The 23,491-nt window shown below is 48.8% G+C and overlaps 8 protein-coding genes and 1 non-coding gene across 9 annotated transcripts; 6 read left to right on the top strand and 3 right to left on the bottom strand.

Moving 5' to 3' along the window:
* Positions 1-138: 138 nt before the first annotated feature.
* Positions 139-3,884, bottom strand: BJ212DRAFT_1335943 (Sodium/hydrogen exchanger family-domain-containing protein). The gene is made up of 9 exons (XM_041334927.1): positions 3,526-3,884; positions 3,397-3,472; positions 3,251-3,346; positions 2,546-3,202; positions 2,395-2,495; positions 2,298-2,346; positions 2,106-2,244; positions 978-2,055; positions 139-926 (listed from the first exon to the last, which is right to left on the bottom strand). The coding sequence occupies exons 1-9, from the start codon at positions 3,595-3,597 to the stop codon at positions 510-512; spliced, it is 2,685 nt and encodes an 894-aa protein (XP_041195926.1). The 5' UTR covers positions 3,598-3,884; the 3' UTR covers positions 139-509.
* A 1,639-nt stretch (positions 3,885-5,523) lies between these two features.
* BJ212DRAFT_1297356 (uncharacterized protein) lies at positions 5,524-7,221 on the bottom strand (the record flags this gene model as incomplete). The annotated part of the gene is made up of 8 exons (XM_041332576.1): positions 5,524-5,555; positions 5,602-5,735; positions 5,795-5,955; positions 6,220-6,259; positions 6,455-6,476; positions 6,788-6,851; positions 6,910-7,027; positions 7,082-7,221. The coding sequence occupies 8 exons, from the start codon at positions 7,219-7,221 to the stop codon at positions 5,524-5,526; spliced, it is 711 nt and encodes a 236-aa protein (XP_041195925.1).
* Positions 7,222-9,799: 2,578 nt separating this feature from the next.
* On the bottom strand, positions 9,800-10,422 carry BJ212DRAFT_1477953 (uncharacterized protein; the record flags this gene model as incomplete). The annotated part of the gene is made up of 4 exons (XM_041339638.1): positions 9,800-9,954; positions 10,011-10,074; positions 10,126-10,252; positions 10,316-10,422. 4 exons carry the CDS (start codon positions 10,420-10,422, stop codon positions 9,800-9,802), a joined length of 453 nt encoding a protein of 150 aa, XP_041195924.1.
* A 3,359-nt stretch (positions 10,423-13,781) lies between these two features.
* BJ212DRAFT_1335890 (uncharacterized protein) lies at positions 13,782-15,696 on the top strand. Its single transcript, XM_041334926.1, has 6 exons — positions 13,782-14,051; positions 14,112-14,219; positions 14,277-14,346; positions 14,418-14,563; positions 14,649-14,763; positions 14,814-15,696. Exons 1-6 carry the CDS (start codon positions 13,929-13,931, stop codon positions 15,494-15,496), a joined length of 1,245 nt encoding a protein of 414 aa, XP_041195923.1. The 5' UTR covers positions 13,782-13,928; the 3' UTR covers positions 15,497-15,696.
* On the top strand, positions 15,543-17,083 carry BJ212DRAFT_963873 (uncharacterized protein). The gene is made up of 3 exons (XM_041344466.1): positions 15,543-15,701; positions 15,754-16,080; positions 16,137-17,083. Exons 1-3 carry the CDS (start codon positions 15,695-15,697, stop codon positions 16,814-16,816), a joined length of 1,014 nt encoding a protein of 337 aa, XP_041195922.1. The 5' UTR covers positions 15,543-15,694; the 3' UTR covers positions 16,817-17,083.
* BJ212DRAFT_t41 lies at positions 17,071-17,141 on the top strand. The gene has a single exon. It is a non-coding gene; the product is annotated as a tRNA-Gly (tRNA).
* A 136-nt stretch (positions 17,142-17,277) lies between these two features.
* On the top strand, positions 17,278-17,716 carry BJ212DRAFT_1477950 (uncharacterized protein; the record flags this gene model as incomplete). The annotated part of the gene is made up of 2 exons (XM_041339637.1): positions 17,278-17,591; positions 17,632-17,716. 2 exons carry the CDS (start codon positions 17,278-17,280, stop codon positions 17,714-17,716), a joined length of 399 nt encoding a protein of 132 aa, XP_041195921.1.
* A 203-nt stretch (positions 17,717-17,919) lies between these two features.
* BJ212DRAFT_1477949 (ribosome biogenesis ATPase RIX7) lies at positions 17,920-20,527 on the top strand (the record flags this gene model as incomplete). Its single annotated transcript, XM_041339636.1, has 8 exons — positions 17,920-17,925; positions 17,982-18,506; positions 18,554-18,655; positions 18,708-18,825; positions 18,877-19,024; positions 19,074-19,749; positions 19,798-19,917; positions 19,973-20,527. The coding sequence occupies 8 exons, from the start codon at positions 17,920-17,922 to the stop codon at positions 20,525-20,527; spliced, it is 2,250 nt and encodes a 749-aa protein (XP_041195920.1).
* Positions 20,528-21,135: 608 nt separating this feature from the next.
* Positions 21,136-22,848, top strand: BJ212DRAFT_1335877 (aspartic peptidase domain-containing protein). Its single transcript, XM_041334925.1, has 5 exons — positions 21,136-21,451; positions 21,509-21,606; positions 21,678-22,149; positions 22,196-22,466; positions 22,524-22,848. Exons 1-5 carry the CDS (start codon positions 21,175-21,177, stop codon positions 22,606-22,608), a joined length of 1,203 nt encoding a protein of 400 aa, XP_041195919.1. The 5' UTR covers positions 21,136-21,174; the 3' UTR covers positions 22,609-22,848.
* The last annotated feature ends 643 nt before the right edge of the window (positions 22,849-23,491 follow it).

The raw sequence follows: 23,491 nt of genomic DNA, 5'->3' as shown, positions 1-23,491 counted from the left end.
CGCGTGGATTCAGCCGCTGGATCCAGTTGCATGTCAGATAGTAGCTAGTGACGTGGCGAGTGGGCAGACTGAGTCGCTGTTCCGTAACTTAAAATCATGATGTCATGGTAATAGTGCATTGATGATACTAAATCTGGGAAATAACTTTAAGCTGTGTATGGTATAATACCCAGATCGTGATACTGATGATAAAGCCCAGTTACCGAAATTCCTGAAATTTGACAGACGGGCCGACCCGGTCCCATAATTACCCCTAGACTTCTAGTATATACCATCAAGGGGCGAAAGACCATCTTGGATTGAGTGCATCTCACACTCCGACGAGCGCAAAGTCAACCGCGAACCAACGCAACTGTAATATCATACATGTACTTTGATACGGCGGTGCTGGGCTACTACTACCAAGATCGTGATTAAATCAAAGACAGCAAATAGGAGACATACATACAGTACAGTTCTATATACAGCACGATAATAATCAATCATCTCAGATACAAGTTAGACGTCGCTCAGTACACATTCGAAGCTTGTAGCACCACAACAGCAGTCGCACACCCCGAGACAACAAACGCGGTTGCAGGATCACCAATAGTTTTCCTAATAACATCTTGCCCCACGCTACTCCGCTCCTCAAGGATCTGCTGCAGCTCCGATGTGTGATCCTCCCCCGCAAGGCGCCGTGAGCGCCCAACAACCACCAAAACAGGCTTGTGCACAGACGCAAGCTGGATAGCAGAATGTAGTGGTAACGGCGATGAATGCTCGGAGAATTTGATCCGGGAGAGGGCGGCGCTCAGTGAGGCGGGCGTGTCACCAGAGAGTCGAGAGTTAGCGTATTGTGCCCACAGGACGTTATTGGCTGTCTCGGATTGGAAACGCATTTCGGTGTTGGCATGGCCATAAAGTGTGTCTGGATAAACAGTATTCTAAAAATATGCATAAGAAAATAGGCGTGAAAGAGAAACAACATAACGTACCAAAGGGACAGGCATTTGGTATCCTAGACCCGGCATATCTAAACTTGCTTTCTCCTCTAGATGTACGAGCGACGGCCTTTCAACCGCAGTACTCTCGGTGCCACTTTTTGACATCCTCACAACCGTCGCACTCATTCTGGGATTAGCACAAAGCTGCACCACGAACTCGAGTGCAAGCCGATCATCTGGACCGCCAAAAAATGGGCAAAATATGTGCCGTGCACTCCCAGTGCCGGTACCAGCAGGATCGATGAACAGAGCAACATCTGTCTTGCTCTCTGCGAATATTCTGCGCACGAACTGCGAATGCATCACGGCTGCGGACTTGCCAGTGTGTTTTGATCCGCCAAAAAACGATTCGAATGGATTCAGTTCGATTCTCGGGTTATGTGGGCCAGACAGGTCTTCATTGCCGAAGTTGGACGATGGCGATAGCCACGGCAAGAGGAGGAGCTGAGATCCGAATCGTCTGGCATGATCAACCACAGTACCCGGCATGTCGTCATAAGGTACAATTGAAAGCGAGAGTGAAACAGGTATGTCATTGAGTTCCCCAAAGGTGCGGAACACACTCAGGAGCGGGTCAGTGTGGATGAGGGTGTCAACCGCTGAGGACTTCATGACGTCTGAGGTACGGTCCGACAGCTCAATCAAACGGAGAGTGTCCACACTGACCTCGGGCATTTTCATTTTATCAGATGCCCTCGTCGACGCAGTTGATCGGAGAATGCCGGACAAAGGTGATTCAAGAGAGGGCGGGCACACCAGCTGAGTGGCCACCAACATTCCGGACATGTGATCAAATTTGTCGAGGACAACGGTGAAGCGGGAGCGCCATGGTTGATCCTCGGTCATGGGAGACTTACGATCGCTCTTGTCTTCGTCCGGATCTCCAGTTGACGCACGTGAAACTCCTCCAACTGCCACACGAACCCGGCGTTCGGGAGGATAGAGTATAGAGACGAGGGGTGTAGTCATGAACGTTAGGATCAACGCTTCGAAGACAAACATCGAGAACACTCTTTGGGTAAGAATGCCGGCAGCGAGCCCAATGTTGAGCACGATCAATTCGACAAGACTAGAAAAATGTCAGTGACTAGATAAGATAGAAGAAATTAGATAACCAACCCTTTGCAACTCATCAATGATCCGACAGTGCCTGACTCTCGCCAACTCATTCCGGTAATCCGTGCAGTGATCGAACATGCGGTGAATTTGCCCGCGAAGTCCAGACATATGATTGCGATAGTGAATCCCCAAGTGATACCTGCCGCAAGGATTCGTAAATGATCGATGTGAATTATAGTTAGAAGGACAGACCATTGTCAAGCAATCCGAGGTTAGTATTTAAGCCAGATAGTGTGAAGTACTGCGAACTAATTAGTCTTATCGAACGCCACAAATTCAATACTCATACCAGAGGTAAAAATATGATCGACACCATATCTTCGAGCTTCTCCGTTAGTGCGATGGCAAGGCCACCTTCGCGGGGAACAATGATTCCTGCCAGGAACGCCCCTATGTCCTAGATAAGAACTGAAACGTCGGAATCACATAACATCACTTACCAAAGATAGCATTGACGCCCACAATGTCCGTGAAGAACGAACATGCCCAGAATACCAAGAAGGTCACTGTCATGAACAACATAGTGGGTCCGTTCTCCGTACTTCCGGTGAACCTAGCGAACCGCAGTAGCGCGATTCTGACTGGCCACATGAGAAATGCTGTGAATGCCACGCATGTCAGCAGGATCCACAGAGCTGTAAGCCCGGAGGTCGCATTGACGAGGGCCACCGCTAGTGCCAACAGACTCCAGCCAACTACATCATTGCACACGCCAGCTGACAGGACAACGATACCGACCGTCGTGTCTAGGAGCTTCAGTGCAGTGAGGATACGACAAAGAACGGGAAAAGCAGTGATAGAGAATGACACGCCGGTGAAAAGCATGAAGTATGTATACTTGACGGATGGAGGAATGAAGTTGTGGTAGAGTGGTATAGAGATGGCAGTACCGAGACCAAAGGACAAGGCCATGGCAGAGAGTGCAATGAACAAAGATGAGCGAACATTACGCTTAATGATGGTGCCATCGATTTCAAGACCGACTATGAAGAGAAAGAGGCAGAGGCCAATGTTGGCAACGAGCGAGAGATATGGGAGGGATTGAGAGGGGAAGATGTGCTGGGTGAAACCGGGTATTCGTCCCATGGCAGTAGGACCTATGATTGAATGAGCAGCTGCTAGTACGATATGAGAAATGACCTGACCGAGGAGAATTCCGCCAAGGACTTCAGCAATGACTTTCGGCTGTTTGATCTTGCCCAGCCCAAGTGACAGCAGCTGCCCCATCAAGATAATTATACCTGCGGCTAGCTTAAAATAATGTCATAAACTTGGAACAGGATATACTCACCCATTTGTATTATCCATAGCCGCAGGGGATCTGAGGTGTTGAATGTTGAGGGATCGACTCCTGACAATAAACCGCCCTGAAAGTTCCTTCAGTTGTGTATAGGAGGTACGTTCTAGAAGAAACGCTTACCTGGCCTGTAGCTGTTGCCCTCTTCCAGAGGCTAGACACAAGACTGACGACTGCGTTTGAGGAGTCAGGCATCCTAAGGAGTGATATAAGGACCAGCTGTGCCTAAGTGGTATCTGAGACAAGCTCGAGTACTAATAACGATTCCGAGAGCGGAGTTTATACAGAACGGATAGCCCCACATCATTGCAAGGCTCCTACTGGTGCACACTCTGTCAGTCTGTCAGAAAAAAATGCCGTCCATTGCTGCTCCAACGTTTTGAACGATCAGCGTAACCCTGCCAAGGAAGCTAACCATCAGGCACTGATCAGATGCCATCATGACCGCCCGGCGCAAGGGTTCCCAAATATGGCAGTTGTCTCCCTGGAGATTCGGCAAGGGACAAACAAATCAAAATATATTCCCGCTGACTACATAGTACTTTGCTAGCCGTGAGCAGGTCCGACCTCTCCATGTACTAGCATCTCTAAAATAGGTGATTCAGCCTACAAGAGCTTCGTGTCCGCCGGATGCTGATCAAGCCAATGGTTATGTCCTGATGCTATGCTCTTACTGATGCTAACGTTAACGTTGTCATCCACAAACACGTACTAGGCTGTCTGCTTAGAAATCGATCATGTCATACTGGCAGTTGGTACTCGCAATACTTGTTACTTCATGTGGTCACCAAGCTCGTTTCGTTCCTCCTACCTTCAAGTTCCTGCTTCAGCTAGCAGGCACCAGATATTCCCGATTCCACTTGCCCCGTCAAGGTTCTATTCCGAATCGGCCTAGGTAAATTCAGGGGGTCTGTCACCTCTCAGAGGATGCCTCTGTCTTAATTTCGGTCGATCCCAGAGCACTCCCCCCTGACACTGGAGCACCGGAACCGGAATCCTTGCCGCATCTGCAGATTTTAATCATCTTATCTCTGTATGAAAATTCAACGTTCGCTTGATCCGATTGGTTGCAACGAGTCGCTCCATATTCGAAACTCCAGCGAATCTGCAAAGTGAGGTGAAATAGATGTATTTTAATTATACAGCATGAACTTTTGAACTAACTTCCGATGAGTTTTTGCAATTAGTCACTGTAAAGCACGAAATCAGATTTTTGGAACTATTGACGGAACGAGACCTGGGGATGAAGTCGACAAAGTCTTAGATTCTAGGGCCATTCAAGAAGTTATCGTCTAGAAATACAGGGTCGATCTTCCCATTGATCACAGGCGCAGATCTTCGGTGTGCCAGCAGCTCGAACAGCTTCAATGTGGGGAACATGATTCTCGGTTCTTATCATCGCAAATTTCACATCGAATTCGTGTACACAGCCTATTCGATGGGACGACAGCTGTATATACAATGTGGATGGCCATGCATCATGCCTGGTCATGATCTAAGTCACTGCCCAGTGTTTCGTAATCCTAGCCGATGTCCAAAAGACTGGTACCGTTCTAGTTAATCATTAGGTCTATATGGCTTGTTTCCTGTTGTGACAGTCGTCTCCAAGTAATTTGCACTTATATTAGGTCCAACCTTGATAAGATATTTGATCAAGCTACCATCTCATATATAACAGTGATCTGTTTGACGTCTATCGCTAGCCAGCTGGCATCCCTGTATACAAGATAGGCGAGGGGTAACGCTCTGGTCTACTTCTAAATACTTCTACCACACTACACAATACACTATGTATGAACAGATGCCGGAAATCGGCAAAAACTCATGTAGTATGTACTGCTCGAACAGTTTACAAGGACAACTTGACGCAACTGTAGTGCGTAATGTAGTAATATCGGGTCTAGCCACCCTCTTAAGGCATGGCTGGCGCAGCTCGCCGCTACTAGAATGTAGCTCTTGAGCCCTAAACACGCTTGAATGATATAACTCAGCAAGACATCGGAGGCCATGACCAGAGGCTCCTTACCTAGGGCAAGCGGCCAGGCATCTCACAAGGCTTCATGCCTCTTTGGCTATATGTGCGCGTAAGACCCATTTATAGGGGAGTAAGTTGAGCTCCGTCTAGGTCTTCCAGTGTGACCACACGACTCTCTCTAGACGGTAAAGATGAGTATGACAATCGAAGAGTAAAGCACTGACTCACTTCCAACAGTTGATTGTACAAGTCGAACGACAAGTTAAGGCAGATATCGCCAAGAGATACCGCCCTTGAAAGACTTTCTCTCGTTCTCTTATCAAGAAGCTGATACATGACAGTTCTCATTGCTTGTATGCTGCGAACATGCGAGTGAGATAGCTGTGCATTAGCTAGAGAAGACCATATAACTCTTACCGGCTAAGTTGTGCTACATCGCTCTCGTTGCCGTCACGCATCAGTGCGGTACATTGTCGTAGTACCTCACTCGTTTGTTGATACCAAGTCTGGACCATTTCCCGAGTGCCCATCGGACAATCAGAAGTATACTCCACTGAAGCTCCATGGTACACAAATTTCTGAAAAATCGTGATTGTTGACATGACAGGTGATGAGCTTGGGGAAGAAAGGGTTGTTGAGTTGGCTGGAGATTGACCGGTTGAGCGCGCGCCTTATATCTTTCTCAGCAGAAATAGTTCCAGAAGCGAAACAATCAGGTGCTAAGGGGCACGCGTAGCAGGGAATCATGCCCACAAAAGTGGGTTTGGTAACTCTTGTACGGACCGTCCTTCTAGCTAGGCACCATAGAGATGGATGCATGCCTAGGCAGTCGAAGCACCTACCGTTTGCGCCGCACTGTTGGCCTTGTTCTGTTGAACAATACTAGTATGTATGTAGTGTTTCTATGGCAGCGCATAAACAGGGCGGGATGCTATAACCACGTCGGGGGGCTTGTTGTTTCGCCGTTGTGAAACGTGTTACGATTAGTATGGATGAAGGTTGGAGATAAAAACGACGTCGGGTTGGGCTCGGCTCTCTAATACTTCTGGGCGCTAAATGGGTGCACTGACAGCTTACGTATACGAATGAGACAGGCGTTCTTCATACATGTTATATTATAACAAATAACGTATTCAACATATGGTCCGACACATCCGCCGATACAGAGCACTGGTGTAACGAGACACCGGGATATTTATCGCTCAAGCAGCCAAGGATCCAAGCGGAGTGCAGCATCCTGTCACCGAAAAGAGGGCGTCCGTGATACTACAAAGGTCCGGGGATCGATAGTGACAAGATGAAGATCGGTTGAAGCCGCTTCATCAGCTGCAACTGTTCTTGCTCCATACCCTTTCTCTAGACAGAGGAAGCGCGATCAGTCTCCTAAAATTCCACGAGAGGCATCCATACCATGCAAGACAGTATATCTTCGAGCCCACGCGTTGTAATCTGAGCCGTTCTCTCGGTTAAATAGCTATAATACCACAAAGGTAATTAAGTCATACTAACCACTAGGTATAGCTACGACGTACTATTTGCAACTTTGTGCTAAGGTACTGAGCTTGATAATTGCATGTCTGTGCCTCGGCCAGTCGCTCGTCATAGTTAATTCGAGTGTTGGTCAAAAGTGCGTCGTTCATGTCTCTCAGACTAAATGGCGCGATAGTCAAGAAAACCATTAGTTATCAACTAGATGCGACTTACGAAGAGCACTGAACATCATCAGTGGTGCTGCCATACTCCAGGTAGCCCTGGCAGTAGTCGAGAATAACGTTGGTGCTATCGTGCCACTTGGTAACTTCATCACGTTTGGGACGCTTGGGGCTGTTCCAGGAGAGGGTCATTATTTCCAGCTGCTGTTGTAATTTGGTCTGAGGAATATGATGAGAGGCCAAAAGGCGGAACTCGCCTTATATATTGTAAGCACAGGATGCACGCATGCGAATGTGGTCGGCGGCTGTGTGGCACAAGGCCTGAACGCTATTCACCGGAGAGCTCAGCTTGTGGATAGTTTAAGCCCACTAACCAGGATCTCGGCCACCGTAAACAAAAACGCATCCAAATATGTAATTGATACTAGCATCACGGCACTTGCTGCCGCAAGTCATTTATTCAAGGAAGACGTCGGTATGAGGATCCACAGAGGGGACACAGGTCATCATGACGATCGAAGGAAGTATGGGAGCCAGCTACCATGTTGCTATTGGTACCATGTATGCGTCTAGGACATTATCGGATCATCAGATCATTGCTGGCCAGCGTATGTGGACTCTGAAAAGCCATCAACATTCAAGCCTCTATTGGGACAGAAGGTGTGGCAGTTTCCTCGCTTGTGAGGAAAGGGCTGGGCCGCAACAGGCATATGGATCCCATAGCAAGGTGCCACGAGATCCCTCGTTTCTGACTCAGAGTGATACATAGTACGCACTTTATGCGCCACATCTAGCTGACATAGTAGGTGGTCCTGTAGAGAGAAGGGATTCGACAATTGATATTACAGCTATTTCCGATATCAAACCTTCGCAGTAGGTGGTCCTGCAGAGAGAAGGGTTTTGATATTACAACTATTCCCGATATCCAAAGCTTTGTCTTGTCCGTGGTAGTAGTAAGGCTGGAAGCCAGGCTAGACTATACGAATTCGGAATGAGGATGGATTAGACTTAGGGCTCAGGCTGGCTTACGCCACACAACAGAGGAAGGAATCACAAAGGACCAGCCCTAAACAACATCACATGACCTACCACTGGAAGCCGTACTGCAGTACGGACAGATGACACTACTCTGGCCGGATCTAGCTACTCAGTGACTCAGTTCTACCGAATGTATGATTGGACCTCACGCAGTTCAGTGGCTGTATTGGCGTATAGTCCGAAAGGATGCACATCCCAATATGAATGTCGCCCCCGTGGTCCTGTCAGGCGTGCCCTTGGCCTGGCGACTGCCAGTCTGCCACAGTGCAACAGTGAGTGAATCGATATTGCTACCTAGCTGTAAATTTGCCATTTCTGTGCGCATTTACATAAATTATTGAGTGCTGTGTGTCTGACCCCACTGGCAGTGCTCAGGTTTTCAGTCACCGAAGGTCTTTTCGCCTTTTCTCTGGCCGCTTTACAACCATGATGGATTAGGTATATCAGAAGAGCAGTCACTCAATACTGCGAAAGCATTCACTTTGAAGCTGCTCCAGTAATACCTAGGATGCAGGACGGATAACACCGAGGGTCAGAAAGTTGACACCGTATCCGTACCCGTCAATGTCGCGGTTTATAGAAAAGCAATTGCTGGACTAGTAATCGTGCCAATGATAGCACTGCCAATCCAGCAATTGCCCCAGGACCGCCAGTTTTGAACATTAGGCCACTGGCTTCCGTACATCATACTCGTCAACAAGTCGCATCAAATCGACATTCAGTGTCCGCCTAGACAGCGCTATATACAATACCACAGATATTGGTCAACAGAAGATATCTGCTCTACCTCGAAAGTAAAATCAAGGCCAATCCCAGGGACCTTCATCATTCCGTGTCGCTGGCCCGCAAGTAGATCGAGTACAGGTTGCAGCTTCCTGAATTTAAGTTCCACTACTGCCTTGACCCAGAACGGTGCGAGCTCAATGACACAGTGGAGTGCAATAAAGATGCGCACCATCATGGAACAAAGACTCTGACGAAGGGGAGGACGACAGCGAGGTTGTTATTGCGGTCTTCTCCGTATGTGAGTAGGTTGTGCATTGAAGCTAGCGGGACCTACTCAAGAGCAAATGACGTTCTTGACAAATTTGCTCAGTAGCCCGTCTCAGTGGTAGGTTGGTTATATGTAATCTTGTGTTTTGATTGAACCCAATGATCATTTCAGCTTGCTCTCGAACGACTTTCGAGCTGTTGCACCCAAGGGAAACCCTTGGGCTTCTGAATCGAGTACTTGGTCTGTACAGTGTCCTTCAGTCTTTTTCCAAGCCAATCGACAAACGTCAAGCACTGATAACATCTGGGTTTATTCGTTGTTGAATGATTGATATGAAATGGGATTCATTCGTATGTCGACCTGTGCACTCGAATGTTCTAACTTCTAGGCTTCAGATCTCTTCAGAGCCCACTGTCGTCAAATTGCAATACTTCCGCTCAAACAAACAGTTAACGGTGAGCTCCCCTCTTAGAGTACGTTTCAAGTGTACACTTACCTGCCATTCAGCACGAGTCCGACTTAACTCGGCTGAAAGGAATATAGTATTGTGAAAATCGCGTTCAGGCTGACAGGCGCAGCTCATCCTCAGCGAGCTCACGCATACTCGAGGACACTAGCTTGGCAATTAAACTTTCCATTATCCACAAACTATACTAAATGTGAATACTATCGCAAGTACATCTATATGCTACAGATAGTCCTAGTCATTCCATCTACGGTATCACGGTGCGCAGCTTGTCACATCTCTGGGGGACTTGCTTTAGCAAGGTGAAGTAGACGGGTGCTAATGTAATCAAGGTTGAAACCAACGCCTTCCTGGTATATGACCTTCCCGGTTTTCGGCCCTACAGTATTATCCTTCAAGCTATTCTTCAGCTTCCTTTGCTCTTGGACTGGAAAACCAGAGTAATTCAGTCGTAGCCCATCATCACATCAAAAATCCACTTACATTCCATGACCGCTAGTATTTTTTTCCAGCTTTGGTCATTCAAACCTTTGGCTTCTTGTTCTTTCTAAGCAAACAGTAAGCTATCACCTACGCTCCACACAATCGGTCGACTCACGTCTAATAGTGTGTAGTGCAACTTTCCTACTTGATGGTTGCATGCTTCTGCTAAGGCTACACTGTTCTGGTCGTCGTGAACAACACGTCCTTCAAGAAAATGAACTGCGCTGTTCATGCCCCTGAGACTAATGGTATTTCGAATCAGTTGTTGCAGCGAAAGTGGAGATGGTGAATGGAAGAGAACGCACAATGCTAGCTGTGCGCTATCTTTAGCATCTCCATATACAAGCAGAGGTTCGCAGTAGTCGAGCAGATCCTCAGTACTCTTGTACCAGGCGGCGATCAAGTTACGCATGGAGAAGCTGGTGGTGTGGTAGAAATTAGGGTTTATAAAAGGGACTCGTTGAAATTGCTAGCTGCTTCGAGATGTTGGCTAGACTTTAAATATCTGCTATGGCCGTGTCTGAATTTTCTGGATGTGCATCTCGTTGACGAACACATCACGAATATACAAGAGCCAGTTTGCAGTCATAGTATCCATAGAACAAAAATGCACTGACCTAGCCGGTTCTTCATGGGGTTGTGCCATTGTTCTGATGACTGATAAGTATGTCACAATCACGATGGCGTATCCAAGCTCGCCCACAGCACATAATTATATACCAGCACGCCTCCCTCGATTGTACAAAGACATTTCTCATACTGCCGTATCGCAAACAAGGTGTGCTGCAAGTTGGCAAGGAGCTGAAACGAAATTGAATAAATGATGATTGTACATGTGCACGGTCGGAGATAACGAACAACAGACTGGGGGGATACGACAATTGTACGCTCTTTCCCTAATCAAACTCGAACTTGAATTTCAACAACGAGACGTTCGAGATTATCTCAGGGTGTCACTAGGTGTAAGGGTGAGTAGGCTGCTACTTAGGTAGTAATACAAAAAGAACTTGGTATGTTCAGAGTAAATTCCCTTCAAAACCGAAACAAACTATTTGAAATACCATGATGGACACGCCAACCTAGCGCTCAGAGACTCAAAAGAAGAAGGAATGCGATGATGGTAGAACTGTGTATCCGCGACTGTGGACTTGCGTGTCGCGAGCAAGGCAAAGTGGTGAAGAGCACTACAAAGCCCGAAAGACACTGAGTGGCTGACTAAGCTACGGTGCTACCCGGCTGCTAACTCCCGTTGCTCGCCTCTGCCTGCGCTAGCGAATGTGTGCTCTAAGACCCCTGATTCTTGCCTCGTGTCTACTCTGCGCTATCACACCTGCCTCGTCCTAACCCTGCGCTGTGCTCCCGTTGACTACTCCTCGCACTGTGCTCCCCACTGCAACGATGAAAATTCAAATAAATTTTCCTGATACCTGCAGATTACCCAAAAGCAGTGCTACACGCTACTGTCATGCTCCTGAAATGCAATTGGAGTCATGCCAGTTGCTGTATCAGAGTTGGCCACGAGTTCTGCGTGATATACTCGCACGCTAAGGATGAGGCGTGGTCCCAGTACAAACATCTGTATGTACGAGAAAATTTCAAAAATAGCGGTAGAAATCTGAACTCCCACAGAATCTGGGTCCTATAAAAATGATGAACAGTGGTCACATATAGATGTTGGTGACAGATCGGCGCACCGAGACCTTTGGAGAGCGCTGAATACCGTGACTGAGGGCTGAGCAACAAACAGCGGCAAAGCTAAATAGGTGCAGCCCTTCAGCGGAAAAAGACAACCTCATTCAAATTACGAATTCACCTTGCAAAGTAAACCGCATGAGATTCTAGCAACACCGTGAAACAGTCCCCAATAATCCCCCGCGGTGAATGTCGTCGCAATTCACGGAAGTGTTTTGCAGCAATCCAGATTGAAAGACACAGTGTGAGGACCTCCCATATAGCGGTGAGTATCCAAGTCATGAGGATCAGGAGTAGGTCGCCTGCTTTATAGATATAAATGCATGCATGTGTGCCGGAGAGGATGAACTCCTCTGATATTCGTCAAACGAGCCTGATTCTTTGATATGTAACTAAAGCTTACCCCCTGACATATACTTGAGTATCACTGCGGCAATCACTCCGCAGGTAATGTTGACAACCAGAAAGATTATAGTGAGAAAGATGAGCATCTTTCTGGATCTCTGATACATGGCATGTAACCGAGTGAGCATGATGACTTATACGATGTTTCAGTCAATGGTACTGAGGTAATGCAGCAGGGTCACTTACCGCCCAGCATTGCGGCTACGATCACATTGATCCAGTTCAGTGTGGAATACAAAATAATACCTGGAACACCCAATTAACAATCATCCTCGGCCTCGGGGGATCAAAGTTTCCAAAGAAACTCACACCTATTGTGGTCATTGTATCGAAACAAGAAGCTAGTCAAGCATCGCACTCACTCCTACACAGGAGGACCGTTAATAGGAGAGGGATTGTAAGTACCAGGGTAGGATACTCACTGCATCCGTCACCGAAGATGCTGTGTGCTACCGATCAGAAGACACGAATACATGGCATAAAGGAGACGCACACATCATAATATTGATGCTAATTGCGTGAGACAGCTGATTAGCACAGCATCATCATACCAACCCTGCAAACATACATATAATATGGTATTCCAACGTAGCGTACCTAGAACAGATCAGAGTCAGCACAATTTGCCAGCTGCGCTGTTAACATAAGCCACTTACACCGAGATATAGAACAGCCATCACAGACCAGCGTCGTCCCTGTGCCAACATAATTGTACCGTCGTGTTGTCTTCTGATACGGGTGTCTACTCACCCAGATCAGTTCCACCTATCGAACCATTCTTAGCGAGATGGCTACTCCCGAAGTAATGGCATCAACCAACCTCTTGACCGAATGTTAGTACTGGAAATATCATAAGGATATCAATGGTTCTGCAATAATATTTCACTCGCCCCAATCATATATCAGCGCGGTAGATGAGGCAACTGCGAAACCGTTGTCCATGTTAGAATGAGACACCATCAACAAGACTAACTCTCCACGAACATGTAAAATAGTTGGATAGACGAAACGAATTGATTATCGGCCACCAACTGGGATCATTTGAGACTAGCGTCATTTTCGAGGGAGGGTGTATTAGTTTGAGCGGGGAACTTGATGGACATATAACCATGACTGTCTTCATAATTATACTACTGCCTGGTGCCTGAATGACGAACGCCAGCATGACTGTGCGTTATCGCCCTTGATTGACTCGCAATGAAGTAAGATTGTTAGTAACGTGGTACCGAACTAAAGTAGATTTTGGTTGGGGAGCTAGTATCACTCGCACGGAATGATTAAACACCGACAAAGGTCAAAAGTGATTCGTGATGTCGAGGAACCCTATCCTAGCCATGCAAGCTTGATGCATCAAATTCAGTCATCGGGCCATAATAACTACATGACATCACGCTATGCAAAAAATGATAAGGGTTGTGCGACTCGAAAGCGATGCTACAACGTATCGTACATGCATCGACCCTGCACCAATTTGTGAAGCTAATTGACTGACTGATGAACTCAATGTATGACGCTGCTCCTAGCTCAAGACAGAAATAAGAGGGCACATGGTAAACTTTAAAGAACACGACGTCGATGGGCCTGTATGGTAGGCGACGCGAGCTGACCTACCCTAAACTACTCACGTGATCATCCATGTACGCTGAGTTCATGTTTTGAATACATTACTTACGAAGAAACTATTCGGAGAGATGCGTCGGTCGAACAAATCACACAGGGTGCGCACAGACTTGGTCATTGACTACATACACACAGACCGGTTATCCAGGTTCCCAATGTCAAACTTAGACCCGCTCAGCCACGATCCCATCATGCCCACCGATGGACGTGCCATACGACCACAGCTCAGACTCTGAACTTGTCCCTCCGAACGCGAGTATGGTTGACTTGTGTCCTAGACCGTTCAGGGGTGTTATGCTTTGCGCGACGGGTACAATGGACAAGGTGTGTTGGCTCTGGCTTCGATTGTTACAGACATCGGTGAAGTTAACCGTGTGTGGGAAGCCTACCTTGTTTAAACAAGCATTTGAACTCGGCGCAACTTCTACGAGTGATTTTACGGACAGAGTGACTCACTTACTAGCAAACAGCCACGGTGGAGCCAAGTACGCGGTGAGATTCTTCTCAGACGCCTCTTGTCTTTGTTTAATCCTATTCATACGGGCGCAGTGCGCGTTAGAACGCAAAATACCTATCATGCGTCCCGAGTGGATCACAGATGCACACCAGGTTTGGTTGCGTGGAGACGATGTAGACCTAGCAGAGGTGAGCACAACATAATCGCCGACAACGCACTCCTAACGTTCGCAGACTGTTTCTGCACACCGCCTCCCATCTTCTCCGGTGTCACACTCTCACTATCAGGTATCGACGACCTCGAGCAACGCGCAAACATAAACCGCGCCCTCACTAGACACGGTGGGACATATGTCAAAGCCATTGAACGCCCTGTCAAGGTGACACATCTACTCTGTGCGGGCGACAACGAGACCGAGAAGATGCGCTACGCTGATAAATTCAACAAACGAGGCGAGGCCTAAGATCCACGTCGTCTGGGAGGAGTGGTTCTGGGATTGCTTGGAATTTGGAGGACGCTTCGAAGAAAAACGTTACGTCGTCACGCGACCGAGGCCAGAGAGGAAGACTATGAATGAAGGCAAGTAAACATCTACTCCGTAAACTTGGCAGCTCATTTACGCACAATAGAGCTCACCACCTTTATGCCAGTCTACGACTCTGCCCCAGGCACACACCCTTCGAATGCGATTCCTGTCGACGGACATTTACCTAGGACCCCCGTTCCACCGAAACCCAGCTATGAACATGATCTTTTGGAGGAGGAGGAACCTGCATCCCTTGCACGCACTCCCGTCCGTGCAGTTACGCTTCAGCTCTGGGGGAGTCTCTTACGTCCCCGGGGTTTCGAGCTCGATGCGGTTGCGAACAAGCTCGTGCGTAGTCCTTCAAAGTCACAGTCAATGGCAGGCCCGCAGATGTCGCCAACACGATTACCAGCACGTCTCATGCCCGATGTGCAAACGAGAGCTGCAGATAAGGAGATAGAACCTCAGGGGAAATCCGTGATCTCGTCATTCAAACGCGCCAAGTCATTTGCGCCGCCCGCGAAGGAGCCGATGATGCGCCAGCCATTCAGGCGGACAACCACCATTGCAGCTCTGGGGCCTGAGGACGCAGAGGGGAGCGAAGCACCTCGCCGACCTGATGTGGAGGATTCTTCGACGGCGACACTCTTTGCGGGTTATCGCTTCCGTCTACTTGGGGAAGCGAAGTGCGTGAATGTACGCAATGCTATCGACCGTGGGGGAGGCGTGGTCATGGACGAAGATACTGATGATGTCGATTTCATTGTGGTACGACTCATTAGGTGAGCTTTGAATTTCTTGTATGCACGGGGCATCTTATGCAGCGGATTATTTAGTGGGAGCAAACTCTACCAGAACGAACCTGATGAGACATTGCGCGTCAAATATCGCACAGAATGTTGGCTCGAACACTCGGTCTTCCAAGAGCGAATATGTGGGCCGCAAGAAAATATATCATTCAGGCCTCTTAGCCTCCCCTGTCCAATGTCTGGTACGTGTTATGGCTGCCTTCACTCATTTTATACGCGCTAACATGATCACAGACACCGAACAAATTATTCTCAGCCTTTCTGGACTTGATCAGTCTGAGTTATGCTGGACGAAGCGTCTGCTGCGGGCATTGGGCATAACACTTGCTCAGGTATTCTCCCGACGTTCGACGCACCTACTTTGTCCGAGTGGTTGTGGTGCCAAGTATGACAAGGCAAAAGAGTGGAACATCCCCGTCGTGGGCATGGCATGGTTGGAGGATATGGCGACGGAGGGTAAAGTACCTGACATCAGCGAATATCTCATTGGCGACGTTGGCAACCGAGTGGCAAAGGGTAAGGCGAAGGATATGCAGATGGTGGACACTACCAATGTTAAAAGTAGGCCAGAGTATCGACCAACATTTGACGTCAATTTGATTGTTTTATTGTCACAGGCAAGCCCGTCCCTCCGTTTTTCGTAAAGAAGCCAAATCTCTTGCAAGATCTCCGAACGCCTACTCTCCCTGACATCGAGCATGCCCCTCCGGCCACGTTCTTCGGCGAATCAAATGGCTCGCTTGACGATGCTCTGCCACAATGTGAGCCCGACGATGGGGCGCGGTTCTCATCTTCTCCGCCTCCTCTGCCACCGCAGAGTAGCTCACCCCCACTTGAATATGTCACTCTGCCCCCTGCACGCCGAAGACCTCGATTACCATCTGAAGACTTCAATCCTCCGGTCCCCTCCCTGGATACTAACGGACGCATACCCTCCTCCACTTCACCCTCGCCAATGAAGCTCCCCCCAAGCTCAGATGCGCGGCTGACGTGCGAACCCTCACCAGTGCGAGTGCCTCATCCAAGAGACGTTGCCCGCGAGCTACAAGAAAGCCTGACAACGCTGCTTGGGAAGAGGCAGGTATCAGAAGATGATGTTATGCGCCCGGAACAACGGAAGGGCAAACGGCCGCGCCCACTGCCGCGCCCCAAGGTTCGTTGGCAGTCTATAGAATTCTTTTGTTTTTCATTCATTATTTGTAGGTGCAATCTCGGCAAGAATCACGCGAGACCATCACTAGGGAACCTTCGACACGACTTGTACCACTTCCGCAGCCCATGTATTATGACGCGATGAGCCTGCTGGACGGGAGCGTGCGTCCGAGTGAGGATAGTCTGCGCGTGACGTATGAGGATCCTGGGCAGGAGGCGGAGAAGCGGAAGCTGATGGCTTTACTTGGGGAGGAGAATGTGGGCAAGAAAGGCAGGAAGAAAAGCACGAGGATAGCGGGCTGTTGATGTGCGTTCGAGTGCCAGATCTCTTGTAGTGTATTATTGTACTATCTAGTCTGACCACACTGAAAGATGGCAAAAGTCTACAGAAAATGATGGGCATTAATGGGGTAGTGGTAACCTGGGTCGTTGCCATCGACCCGCCGGGGGTTCGATTCCCTCTTAATGCACTGGTGTTATCAGGATGAGACGTGACCTTTTTGCGGCATCTATGAGTTAATAACGGAGGTCACCGAGTACCAAAATGTTGCATAATGTAGGTAAAGTTAACTGCACACATACTACCAGAAGCCTAGAACACTTCCGATGCCCAGAGCTAAAAAGCTCGTCGAAGTTCCTTATGACGGTGATCCATACAAGTCGGGGACAACGAAGAAGAAGACGCGTAGAGGGATGCGGAGCGAGGAAGCCTTGGAACGAAAGAGGAAGAAGGCGATAGCTCATAGAGAAGCAAGAGAAGCAAAACAAGCGGCTCTACTACAACGCAAGGAAGGAAAGCTGCTGGACTCGGATGTGGTCGATACACCGCCAAAAGTTGATGAGTCTCAGGCTCAGGTCATCGCTGCGGAAGATGCATTGGTTGAGGTGATTGCTGGACGTCGAACTTCCTCGGAAGATGCGTAGGGGAAAGCGGAGTGAAGAGGCCATGGAATGAAGTAGGAAGAGGGCTATAGCTCACAGAGAAGCGGCGCTACAACAGGTCGAGGACGGAGAGCTACTGGACCCGCAGGTCATCGTTGCTTGATGCTGGGCTTGGATTTGTTCTGCGACTTGAGCTTGAATATATTTTCTCGCATTTTTAGTATGTTAGCTCCCCCCCCGTTAACAGGATCACGTCTTAGCATCCTCCTAGTACTCTGTAGTCGTGCTTAAAGATACTTACATAATGCAAGTTACAATGTTTCGGTGGCTGTGCACTGATAGTTTCTCTCAACTCAAAAAGTTGTAATGGATGTACGTTTCATGATTTGAAGTCATTGAACAGATTGTAACCGCAATGGATCAGACAGGGTTCAAATGCTTTGAACAAGTCCATGCAAAGTTTATGGTCCACCCACAGAAAGGCGAAGCTCAATTTAAATGCTCCTACTCTTCTTCCGCTAAACACGCCTGTCGAGACCCCTCCTCCAGAAGATGCAAATCAACTACCCGTGTTAGAAAATCCAGTTGAACCAGGGACCTCGATTGTTCCTCCATCTTCCACAGCACCCGCTACGAATGATGTAACCTCGCCCGACACTCGTCCCCCTTCCTCAAAGAGAAAATTACGCTCAGCCCGTTCAACGGCAGAAGACAATAGTAAACGACCCAAGCTATCTACGAATGCAATAGCGAAAGATCATACCCCCCCTACCACACGATTGTCTGATCTCGGTGGTGTAGAAGCATGCGTGGAAAAGATGCTGGAGCTCGTTGCCATGCCTCTCTGTCATCCGGAAATTTATCTGCACACTGGTGTGCAGCCTCCGCGTGGTGTTTTGCTGCATGGCCCTCCGGGGTGTGGCAAAACCCTTCTAGCGAATGCAATTGCCGGGGTGAGTGCGCTTATTGGTTGGTTTGGAAGTTGACTGATCGCGTGCAGGAGCTGGGTGTTCCCTTTATCAGCATATCTGCTCCTTCTATTGTGTCCGGCATGTCTGGAGAGTCCGAAAAAACACTACGGGATACATTTGACGAGGCTAAGGTACATCTCATATTCCGCATGATTTTTTTTACATGCTAATCGTCACCCCTAGCGTGTTGCTCCATGTTTACTGTTTATCGACGAAATCGATGCTATCACTCCAAAACGAGAAAGTGCCCAGAGGGAGATGGAACGACGCATAGTCGCACAGTTCCTAACCTGCATGGATGGTATTTTCATATCATTTTTCTCTACAACATCCTCTAACCTGACACGTGCAGATATGTCTTGGGAGAAGACTGAAAATAAGCCAGTGATCGTCATTGGTGCCACAAACCGACCAGACTCGTTAGATGCTGCTCTCCGTCGTGCAGGCCGATTCGACCACGAGATAAGCATGGGCGTCCCGGATGAGGAGGCCCGAAGCAAGTAAGCTCGTAGTGTCATACTATTCTTTGTCCATTTCAAACCTCGGCAGAATTCTGCGAGTACTATGCGCAAAACTTCGGCTTGACGGCGACTTTGACTTTGCTGCCTTTGCCAAAGCTACGCCTGGCTACGTAGGCGCAGATCTATCAGCGTTAACAGGCGCAGCGGGCGTCATCGCCGTCAAGCGCATCTTCAAACAACTCACAGATGGCACACTCGTCCTTCCAGAGGCATCAGAAAATATCGGCCAGGATATCATGGCCGTGGATTCGCCACCAACGCCCCCAGCCGATACGACACCAAGCATAATGCCTTTTTTCTCTCTAGCATCCCAACTCTCTACTTCTTCCATCGCGCACTTCCTCAGTGCACATCCCTCTCCCCTCACACCCGCTCAGCTTGCCCCTCTCTGCATTACTTCGGATGATTTTTACGCCGCGCTACGTGAAGTTCAGCCTTCCTCCAAGCGAGAGGGATTTGCAACCGTGCCAGATGTGACGTGGGCCGATATCGGCGCGCTGCATGGCACACGTGAAGAGCTGCACATGGCAATCGTGCAGCCTATCAGACGCCCTGAGCTGTTCAGTGCTGTAGGCATCGAGGCAGCGTGCGGTGTGCTGCTGTGGGGTCCGCCGGGATGCGGAAAGACCTTACTGGCGAAAGCTGTTGCAAATGAGTCCAGGGCAAATTTCATCAGCGTCAAGGGCCCTGAGCTTTTAAACAAAGTCAGTCACGTTCTATCTCGAGTGAAAAAATTGCTAATGGGAGCGCAGTATGTCGGCGAGAGCGAGAGAGCTGTGAGACAGGTGTTCTCTCGTGCCCGTGCCTCATCTCCCTGCGTGATCTTCTTCGATGAGCTAGACGCTCTCGTCCCTCGGAGAGATGAAAGCATGGTACGCACCTTTCATTTTTCGCCCCAATCTCTATCTCACATTCCCATCTTAACAGTCAGAATCTTCCGCACGCGTTGTGAATACGCTACTCACGGAGCTAGACGGACTTGACTCCCGCAAAGCTGTCTACGTCATCGCCGCAACGAACCGTCCCGATATGATCGACCCAGCTATGGTTCGCCCAGGGCGTCTCGACAAGCTCCTCTACGTTGACCTACCAAGCACCGACGAACGCGTCGAAGTCTTACGGACGCTAGTGCGCAAAGTCCCATTCGCGCCTACAGAACCAGGTGCCGAGACGATCCTGCAGGGTGCGGAATGCATCGTGCGGGAGAAATGTGATGGGTACAGTGGTGCGGACCTGGCAGCTGTCGTTCGGGAGGCAGGCGTTGTGGCACTGAGACGCGTCCTCGGTGCGCTTGACCAGATGGATGACAGTGGTGGAGGTTTGGTAGAGAATCAGCCACGAGTGGTTGTTGTATTGGAGGATTTCGTTAGGGCTCAGGATAAGGTTGGTCCCAGTGTGTCTACTGTGCAACGGAGGAAGTATGAAGCGCTGCGAGCCAAGTTTGCTGGCCTTCCTGTGCGAGCGGGGAAGGATGTCGATTAGACTTGAGCTGTTGATGGTATCGACATGATAATGAGACGATGATATTTGGCACTCCTGTGACACATGCGTGATTCACTTCATCGGGTAAGTATTAACATGAATTTCGAGGTCATTCTTGATCCACTTCATAACAGATAGAGACGGTCTAAACCCGCGGTACAGGGAGGTATCTTTACACTCCTCATCTGGCTTTCACCCGCCCCCCTAGTCCTTTCATATCTTGATTCCCTTCATCGTACAGTCTATGTGCAGACAAACTGTGACATGACTGGCATATATGATGAGGGATGCTATGACAAGGATCAAGGTCTAGTCCGAGTCTAACACCCTGTCATGATTCCGAGCTACCTCGGTTCCCTCAACTACTTCTGGAAAAGTCCAAACACCCTGGTTCAAGATCTTAGGACACCCCAACATATTCGCTTCAAGGTATACTTGACGATATCACATATCAATTCAAGGACTAGTACTCTTTGCCAGAAGGCAATTAGGGGAACCGAACTAGCCTGGAGTCATAACAGGGTGCTCGACACTCGTCACTTCGAAGCCTTGTTACTGTTCGCCTCCGACGTTGCCGAATAATGTTCTGATGTTTTAATACTGACCACCATATAAAACGGCCCAGCTAGGAAGGATGCCTCAGGAAGATGGTTCCCTCCAGATCGCTTTCATGTATTCTTACCCTGCCGGCGCTTGCCTTCCTCTCGCTATCAGCGAGCGCTTTGCCTCATGCTCGGACGGCATCAAGCACAGCTGCTCTGAAGCTCGCCGTTAGAGTAAACTCGTACGGGATCAAGAACATCGCGGCTGCAGATCGAGCTCGAATCCAAGCCTTACAAGCTGACGGCAGCTCTTCCGTCAATATAACCAATACTGGGACGACATACACCGCTAACATTGGCGTGGGGAATCCAGCAACGTACTGTAAACCGCTTGTGCTCCTGCGATTTCTTTATCTGACGCATTGTCAATTTCATACAGATACATTCCTGCTAGACACCGGAAGCTCAAACACCTGGATTGGGACTAATAAGGCTTACCAGAAGACTTCCACGAGCTATGACACAGACGGCACATTCGTGAGTATTTACTTCTACGGGGCACATACATTTTGTCGAATCGTTTCCAGAAAGTTTGATATGGTGATGAGAACAATCCGAAATACGCTTCTGGGGAGGAATACCTAGACTATGTAACGCTCAACTCTGATCTGGTCATCTACAACCAGTCCATTGGCGTCGCATCCACTGATCCAGGGCTGGGTGATGTGGATGGACTCCTTGGCCTTGGACCAGTTAATTTAACACGTGGCACCGTCAGTAATGCTGATACAGTTCCAACTGTGATGGACAACCTCTATGCGCAGGGGTCCATTAATTCGGAAGTACTGGGAGTATTCTTCGCACCCGCTTCCTCTGACGATACCAGCGGCGAGCTCACATTCGGCGGTTATGATGCCTCCAAAATTACTGGAGACGTCAATTATGTGTCGATCACATCGACATCTCCAGCGAGCAGTTATTGGGGCATTGACCAATCCATCACTTATGGGGACACCGAGATTTTGAGTCAGACAGCCGGTAGCGTCGATACCGGGACTACCCTCATTCTCATTGCCTCTGGTAGGTGTCCTGTACGACATCAAAATCCTTCTAATCCATTGTTCAGATGCCTTCAGCACATATCAGTCTGCTACGGGAGCAACCCCGAATGAGAGCACTTGCTTGTTACAAATCTCATCTGATCAGTACGACCAGCTCTCATCCTTGTATTTCACCATTGGTGGGGTCACTTATGAGCTTACCCCAAATGCTCAAATCTGGCCCCGATCACTGAACACCGCCATTAACGGTACCACCGACGGCATATACCTGATCGTTGCTGACAATGGGAGCCCCTCTGGTTCTGGCTTGGATTTTGCCAACGGCTACTGTTTCCTGTACGCTGAGCTACATTTTTTGCCGGAAAAATAAATTACTGAATTATTCTTCCACAGCGAGCGGTTTTACTCAGTGTATGACACGGAGAACTCCCGAGTCGGGTTCGCCACCACTGAGTACACCGATGCTACGACAAATTAGCCACAGTCCTTCGAGAAGATCGCATACCCGGGGCCATATTAACATACCCCCAAGAATATTCGTTGCTTGTATATTTCATGACATTCATTTAACCCTGTTGATATCACGTACGAGTCGTACTCGTGAACAAAGACACTATACTTATCTCAAATTAGATGTAGTTGTTCTGTTTCCGCCAAATACGCCTGTCGAAACCCCTCCAGAAGATGCAAACCAACTGAGTACCCGTAGAAAATCCAGTTGAACCAGGGACCTCGATTCTTCCTGCATCTTCCATAGCACTGGAGTAGGGGACCCCTAGGGAGGAAGTCAGGTGGCGAAGAGGTTTGGCAGCGTTTAGAGCAGAGTTAGCAGGGATAGAGTTAGAGTCTCGGGAAGAGTGGGCGCATCATCATCTCCACGCTATAGAGTCCAGCGTACGCAATAACAGAGTCCACTTCGGCACCCATTACGAATGAAGCAACCTCGCCCGACACTCGTCCCCCTTCCCCAAATTTCGAAAATTGCGCTCAGCCCGATCAACGGCAGAAGACAGTAACCTAGATTAGACAATCGAGCAGCAGGGGGAGCGTGGTCTTCCATAGCAGAGGATTACACCCCCCTGCTACTCGATGGTCTCAATTGTCTGATCTAGGTGGTGTAGAAGCATGTGTGGAAAGATGCCTGAGCTTGTCCCCATGCCTCTATCATCCGGAATGGTGTGCAGCACTGCAGCCTCCACGTGGTAATTTACTGCATGGCCCTCGGGGTGCGCACTGCGGTAAGACCCTTCTACCAGTAGCGAATGCGATAGCTAGGGTGTGTACACCCACCGGTTCGTTTGAGGTTGACTGATTGTGTGCAGGAGCTTGGCGTTCCCTTCAATATCACCACCTCTGCTTCG

This window comes from Suillus subaureus (genome assembly GCF_016647635.1).
Source record: "Suillus subaureus strain MN1 chromosome Unknown BJ212scaffold_7, whole genome shotgun sequence".
Classification (NCBI taxonomy): Eukaryota; Fungi; Basidiomycota; class Agaricomycetes; order Boletales; family Suillaceae; genus Suillus; species Suillus subaureus.
This window is presented reverse-complemented; position numbering and strand designations above follow the sequence as displayed.

What these genes read in the sequence shown, in the direction of transcription:
- BJ212DRAFT_1335890 (XM_041334926.1), top strand. Translation starts at nt 13,929, where the DNA reads ATGGACGTGCCATACGACCACAGCTCAGACTCTGAACTTGTCCCTCCG. An exon ending in CGACGGGTACAATGGACAAG is followed by an intron (nt 14,052 to 14,111) that starts GTGTGTTGGCTC and finishes GTGTGTGGGAAG; the next exon opens with CCTACCTTGTTTAAACAAGC. An exon ending in ACGGTGGAGCCAAGTACGCG is followed by an intron (nt 14,220 to 14,276) that starts GTGAGATTCTTC and finishes ATACGGGCGCAG; the next exon opens with TGCGCGTTAGAACGCAAAAT.
- BJ212DRAFT_1335943 (XM_041334927.1), bottom strand. Translation starts at nt 3,597, where the DNA reads ATGCCTGACTCCTCAAACGCAGTCGTCAGTCTTGTGTCTAGCCTCTGG. An exon ending in TCATTGATGAGTTGCAAAGG is followed by an intron (nt 2,056 to 2,105) that starts GTTGGTTATCTA and finishes ACATTTTTCTAG; the next exon opens with TCTTGTCGAATTGATCGTGC. An exon ending in ACCAAATGCCTGTCCCTTTG is followed by an intron (nt 927 to 977) that starts GTACGTTATGTT and finishes GCATATTTTTAG; the next exon opens with AATACTGTTTATCCAGACAC.
- BJ212DRAFT_963873 (XM_041344466.1), top strand. An exon ending in GGACACTACCAATGTTAAAA is followed by an intron (nt 16,081 to 16,136) that starts GTAGGCCAGAGT and finishes TTATTGTCACAG; the next exon opens with GCAAGCCCGTCCCTCCGTTT.
- BJ212DRAFT_1335877 (XM_041334925.1), top strand. Translation starts at nt 21,175, where the DNA reads ATGGTTCCCTCCAGATCGCTTTCATGTATTCTTACCCTGCCGGCGCTT. An exon ending in ATGACACAGACGGCACATTC is followed by an intron (nt 21,607 to 21,677) that starts GTGAGTATTTAC and finishes TATGGTGATGAG; the next exon opens with AACAATCCGAAATACGCTTC. An exon ending in CCTCATTCTCATTGCCTCTG is followed by an intron (nt 22,150 to 22,195) that starts GTAGGTGTCCTG and finishes TCCATTGTTCAG; the next exon opens with ATGCCTTCAGCACATATCAG.